The 6,426-nt window shown below is 40.0% G+C and overlaps 1 protein-coding gene across 1 annotated transcript in view; it reads right to left on the reverse strand.

Moving 5' to 3' along the window:
* Ovch2 (ovochymase 2) overlaps positions 1-6,426 on the reverse strand; it is a 21,342-nt gene that overhangs the window by 12,355 nt on the left and 2,561 nt on the right. The window contains 6 exon segments of the mRNA XM_021202397.1: positions 662-851; positions 1,384-1,535; positions 1,788-1,883; positions 2,211-2,383; positions 4,206-4,297; positions 5,652-5,761. Coding sequence (XP_021058056.1) covers positions 662-851; positions 1,384-1,535; positions 1,788-1,883; positions 2,211-2,383; positions 4,206-4,297; positions 5,652-5,761 — 813 coding nt within the window.

Here is a 6,426-nt window from a genome sequence, read left to right on the forward strand (position 1 = left end):
AACTCACTTTGTAGACCAGGCTGGCCTTGAACTCAGAAATCCACCTGCCTCTGCCTCCCAAGTGCTGGGATTAAAGGCGTGCGCCACCACGCCCGGCTTAAATCTTTTGTCTTATTATATTTAGGTGACACTATTCATTATGGTGAGCACTATTTGCTGTACTGTACATGGCTTAGAAGCCCCTGTGACCTCTATCCACTTTGCACTGGTGTCCCCTTTTTAATTGTGACATCTGAAAATATTTCCAGAGAAATATCATTCTCTGGGTTGTCAGATTATCAGTGGTTGTTCATTACTGAGCTGTGTTTTAGCTTGCTGAATCTTGCTAGGATAGTTAAAAAGTAGGTGGATATCTATCTATCTATCTATCTATCTATCTATCTATCTATCTATCTATCTATCTCTATATATCAGTGGGTGACATAGTTTCTATCATAAGCAAAGTTTAATCAATTTATGAGGAATACATTCATTCTTCAGTGAATATTTTAATACTTAGATTTATATGATGTTTTGCTCTTGTGATCATACATTTCAAAACCCTCAAACATTACACTGAGATCAAAGAAGTGGCCCTCTCCAGTTACGATTGTCTAGCCTGCTAATGCTCTTCACCCCAGTAGAACTGGAGCTGTCTAAGCTTGTAGGATGCCTTCATTACCAGTCTGGATATGTTCATGGATCCAGGGAAGCACTCTCCTAAGATCTGTGAAGATCCCAGGAGATCCTTGCTCTTTCTTTCTTGCATTGTTTCTCCAGCTTCGACCACAGCCCAAACCCCAAGATGTCACTCCAGCCAGAGTCCAGGCCCCTTTCCTATTCTGGCACATAAGTGACCCTCCTGAATCTCCCTGTGGAAGGAAGAAGGAAGCTTCTGTGACTGTGATTGTTGGTGGAGGTGCCTCAGAGTGCTCACTTTCCCCACGAGGATGGAAATGCCAAGCACTAATATCCTCACTTCTAATAACTTAGACTCGGGGATCTGGGAGAATATCTGGTTACAATTTCCATTTGATCTTCACACATCAGAATCTGTCAACTTCTGCTCCTTCTCCCCATTCTTGGTGCTCATCAATGCTTCCCATCCTCCTTCATACTACAGAACCAGCAACTTCTTGCCCAGTGATACAACTGACTGATGTCTTCATAAATCCTGAGAATTGAGGATAGTGACATTTCCATCACCTCTAACCTAGGAACTTCAGAATAAGGAGAGACATCCTTAATGAGTGGAGAGCCTTGAGGGCCTCGTGCTTGGCACTGGCTCTATTTTTTTGGGTGGTGGTGGGGAACAGATTCTAGTTTTGCCTGGTATCCGCGTTCTTAGGCTCCTCACCTGCTAGTAAACTTTCCTGTGCTTGGAGCTTAGCTGTACCCACGTACCTGACAAGCATCTCTCCCTCCATCAGGGGATCCTGTGCAGAGAAAGGTCTTCCCAGTAATGGGGTTCTTTAAGGTCAACAGAACAGCCTCACATTCCTCCTGAGTCAAAATGGGCAAGTTCACCTGCTGCAAGACTTGTGGGAGGCTGCCACCTGGAATGAAGAGATGGCCCATCAAGGTAAGCTTTTACCTTCTGAGATGAAGATGCCCTGTACTTTCATCAGCACCAGCTGGATGCAAGTTTGTCTCTTTGGAAGGATCTCAATTTCTTAAGCACATTGTGAAATTCTCTGATTTTTGAAATGTTTGCTTGGTTGTTTAATTAATTAAAAATTCTGGTTTCTGGTTATTTGCCAGAACGTTTTGAGGATTTTGAATAAGAGAAGTGGTATAGGAACTCCTACCTTCGGACAACCGACCCCAGCCTGCAGTTGTACAAATAAATCCAGCATTAAAGTGTTCTCCTGGCTCTGGAAGACACACGGGCCTCACAAACTGTCCTGAAGAAAAGATCAAGGCAGGATTTGGCTTATGGAGAAGTTAACACAGTTACACCTATTGGCATCTGGGTAGTCCCCAAAGACCTCTTAAGGATCATCCTGGCATCTTCAGGGGTCACTTGTCAGTTTCCTTCTCCTGACTCTACATAACCCTACATCCAGAACCATAAGGAAGACATTTTAGGAAGGGGACACTCCAAGCAAGTCTCCACTTCTCATATATAATCCAGAAGAGCTGGTGTCATGCTACATAATGTGATCTGTAGAGGTCTAGTATGGATCAAAGGTTATGGTGTAGATTATTCAGGGTGCACTGTAAATGTTTACCAAATTGGAAGGTTCCAACTATCTTCAGAAGGGCTATATCATAGATCATAGGTTTTCTGGTGGAGAACTGCGGGTGTATAATGATGGTTTCAATGGCAAGTGTTTGCTCTCCTGGCTCGGCTTGGCTTAAGTCATGTTCTCCAGCAGTTACATTCAAAGTTAACGCAATGTTTCTGTAAAAAGGGAGAAGGAAAGAGATGGGGTTTTAATGAGCTTCTGAGTATGGTTGTAAATGCTGGAAAATTGGCCTCTTCAAATTAACATGGGTGGATAATGTGGACATGATAGTGCTGAGCCAAGCGAATGAGAATGGTTCTACTGCTATTAAAAAAAAAAAATAGAAGACCCAGTGCAGATAGTGACATGATATATATCTATATCTATATCTATATCTATATCTATATCTATATCTATATCTATATCTATATCTATATCTATATCTATCTATCTATATATATATTATTTTTTTTTGGTTTTTCGAGACAGGGTTTCTCTGTATAGCTCTGGCTGTCCTGGAACTCACTTTGTAGACCAGGCTGGCCTCGATCTCAGAAATCTGCCTGCCTCTGCCTCCCGAGTGCTGGGATTAAAGGCGTGCGCCACCACGCCTGGATGTGACATGATATATTTAATATTTGCCAGTGTTGTTTGTAATCAGCTAGAGAAACATACATGCATTGTAATCAAGGGAGCTAAAATATATATGAAACTACTCAACTATCTAACTAGGCTGTCCTAGTCATAATACCTGTGAGTTATTTTGTGAAGTATTTGTGATTCCTAGTAAGGGTGTTGCTTCAGTGTTAAAAACCTCACATGGTGTGTGTATTATGAAAGACAACAGCCTAACTCTGATGTTCTGGGGAGTACGCATACTCAAGGATTTGGACCAATCACAACAGCCCGAAGCTGAGATCGCCTCTTTACCTTCTTTATATTTGTATTTTACTGTTATCCCACAAAATGAGAATGATGCCATTCCCTGAGGTCAGTGTTATCTTGAAGGAACTTGATAGGATGAGAGGGAATGGAGTAAGCATTCTGAGCTTTTCTTTCTTTGGGACCCTTATTTTTTTTCCAATGGTGATATTTTATATAATATTAGGTAGAGCACCATCTTTTCTCTTGTAATGTTTTCCTGAATCTTGGATATATCAGGTACTTAATATAATACATAGCAGCTCTCTAGCTTACCACTGCCTCCATTGAGGGGACATTGTTAAATGTTTATTTGTTTGTTTGTTTATTTTTATTTTTACTCAACATAGATGGTCTTTCTATATTTCTCAGGCTGGCCCCAAATTCCTGGACTCATGCAATCTTACTGCTTCAGCTGTTCAAGTAGCTGTGTCTACAGATGTGCCACTCCATTCCAGGCTAATTTCTCTTTTAAACTATGGACCCACTGGGGGCATCATGTCTAGTAATTTTTGTGTATTTGATACTCACTGGCAACTGGCAGTTAATGAGCATCCCAAGAATGTTTTCAGACTTGAAATGAAAGAACAACCATGGGGACATATCTTGACTACAGCCTAGTATATGTATAGAATGCCAAGAGTGGAGTATTTGGATCACACTAGAAAGCTAATTAAAAAAATAAAAGCTCTTAGGTTGAAGCTCAGAGAAGCAAGTCCAACAGGAAGGAAGACATGAACACCTGTATTTTATTGGTCTGTCTTTGTTTTCTTAACATGTATAATGAACCAGGTAGTGGTTTTTCACTACAACATTTTAATCAAAACTATTAGGAAACTTTCACAAGTCAGTCTTTTGATAATACTCTTTGATGACTTCAGTGGGTTTATGTAAATATAGCATCTTGTCTCTGCACAGAATCCTTTACCTACTAACCTGAGAATTAGCCTACAATGTCACTAAGCCTCATTTGTGATATCTAATTATCTTCCTTGTGTTTTACAAGAGTAATCAGTTCTGATTCCAAGATACAGGATGGGGTGACCTAGTCTTCCTCCATTAACCAAGTTTTCCTACCTGTTAGCCATGCAATGAGCAGCTGTGATGACCCACTGTGAAGAGATGATGGTCCCTCCACAGATGTGCTTCTGCTTTTGTTTCAGAGAAACCTAGATGACAGAGATCTAAGTTGGTGAAAGTTAATGCTGTGGGTTTCCCCAAACCTATGACTGAACATATTCTGAAAGACAGATACAGATAACTTAACCACAGTGATCATGACACAGGCATCACGACAGTGTGAACAAGGGTAGCTTGCACTTACTGTTTTCATGTGGTCTTAATGGACTATTTGACCCCTAGATCTTCAAGTATGTGCTTTAATTTGCTTCTTCAACATACTTAAAATTATACCTATCTATTTATTTATTCATCATTTCCTCCTCTTTGAGTGTGTGTGTGTGTGTGTGTGTGTATGTGTGTGTGTCTGTGTTTATGTACAAAGTGCATAATATGCATGTAGCAGAGGACAATCTTGGTCATCGGGTTTCTCCTTCCACCATGTGGTCCCTGGGATCAAACTCAGGTTGTCAAGCTTGGTAGAAAGCACATTTATGCAATGAACGGTCTCTGATCCTTAGTAATTTTCTATCTTTAACTCAATCCAGCTATGATATTTGATTTAATTCTAAGGGGACTTATACTTGACAAATAACTACTTTCAATGAATAGCTTCACATTTTTAGGATGAGAAAATGGTAGTTTATTAGAAATTTTCACTTTTTAAATATTAATTATTTTGTTTATTTACATCTCAAATTTTGATCCCCCTCTAGGCATGCCCTCCCAGAGTTCTTTACCCCATCTTCTTCCCCTTTGACTCTAAGAGGTGCATTCTCTCCCACTGAGGCCAGGCAAGGGAGTCCTCTGGTACATATGTGCCTGGGGCCTCTGTCCAGCCGAGAATTTTTCACTTTTAAGCAAAAATTACTTATGAACAATAAAAAAGAAAACATGAACACAAAGCAACACAGAAAACCTGGCAAGGTTATATAAAGTTCAATGGTACAGTGAATGCTTAGAGCTTTTTAGGGTCTAGATTAAATCATTTGACCCAAAACAAATACTGAATAAACAAACAGGAGGAATAGTGAGAGGAGGCTAAAGATAGAAAACATAGAACAGAAAACCATGAAAGAAAAGCCAACGGTTCACCATTATTATGATTTGAATATGAACTTCTGAATTGAACAGATGACCAATTAATTGATCAAGTGACCAGTCATCTACTTAAAAAAGTATTTGTTAAGTTTATCAACAACACTCAGGCAACCCGTTGAGCACAAATTCAATCATGAATATGAATTAATCTTTTTTTAAGATTAGGAAAGCATAGCTCTGGGTGTGTTGTGAATTTTTTTTTCCCAGAGATAAGGTGACCTAAAGGAGGTAGCATGTGATCTGGGAGGACACAAGCTTGAAATACCCTAGTTCACCCTCTAGAGAAGGGATTGCAAGACTCACTTGCCAAGGATAGGAACCCTTTTCCACTTGGCTTCCTCCAACAATGCGACTGAAAAGGCTAAAGTAATTCTGAGGCTGGTGCTTAACCAGACTCTGCCCACAGTCAGGATCTGGGGAAAAGACAAGATAGACATTGAGTGATTAATTTCTAGGACTAATATATAGAGGAGAATTTTCCAAATAAGAACAAAATGCAGTATATGGGTTAAGTAGAGAAATTACAATACGGCTTTAAGTTAATGGTTGGGATTAGATGTGTTTTGAAGAGCAGATTACTCAGTTTTGTCACACATAAGATGTGTGCTATTGAGAGAGAGCTTCTACAGTGTGTGTGCGTGTGTGTGTGTGTGTGTGTGTGTGTGCGTGTGTGTGTGTGTGTGTGTGTGTATGTTTATCCATGTGTGGGCACACGTGCACCTGTGTATATATTAAGGCAAGAGGTCAACTTTGATTATCTTCCTTAGCCCCCTTTCGATTGTTTTTAGAGAAAAGATCTCTCACTAGTTAGCAACTCTCCAGCTAGCCCCAAGGATCTGCCCATCAATGACTCTCAAGAAGTGCATGTGGCAATGCACAATACTATATTACCTTAAAAATGGTTTCTGGGGATTAAACCCAGTTCTTTGTGCTTGCATAGAAAGCAGTGCTGACTGAACCATTTACCCAGACCAAGGAATGACTTCTTCTTCTTCTTCTTCTTCTTCTTCTTCTTCTTCTTCTTCTTCTTCTTCTTCTTCTTCTTCTTCTTCTTCTTCTTCTTCTTCTTCTTCTTCTT

This window comes from Mus pahari, chromosome 1 (genome assembly GCF_900095145.1).
Source record: "Mus pahari chromosome 1, PAHARI_EIJ_v1.1, whole genome shotgun sequence".
Classification (NCBI taxonomy): Eukaryota; Metazoa; Chordata; class Mammalia; order Rodentia; family Muridae; genus Mus; species Mus pahari.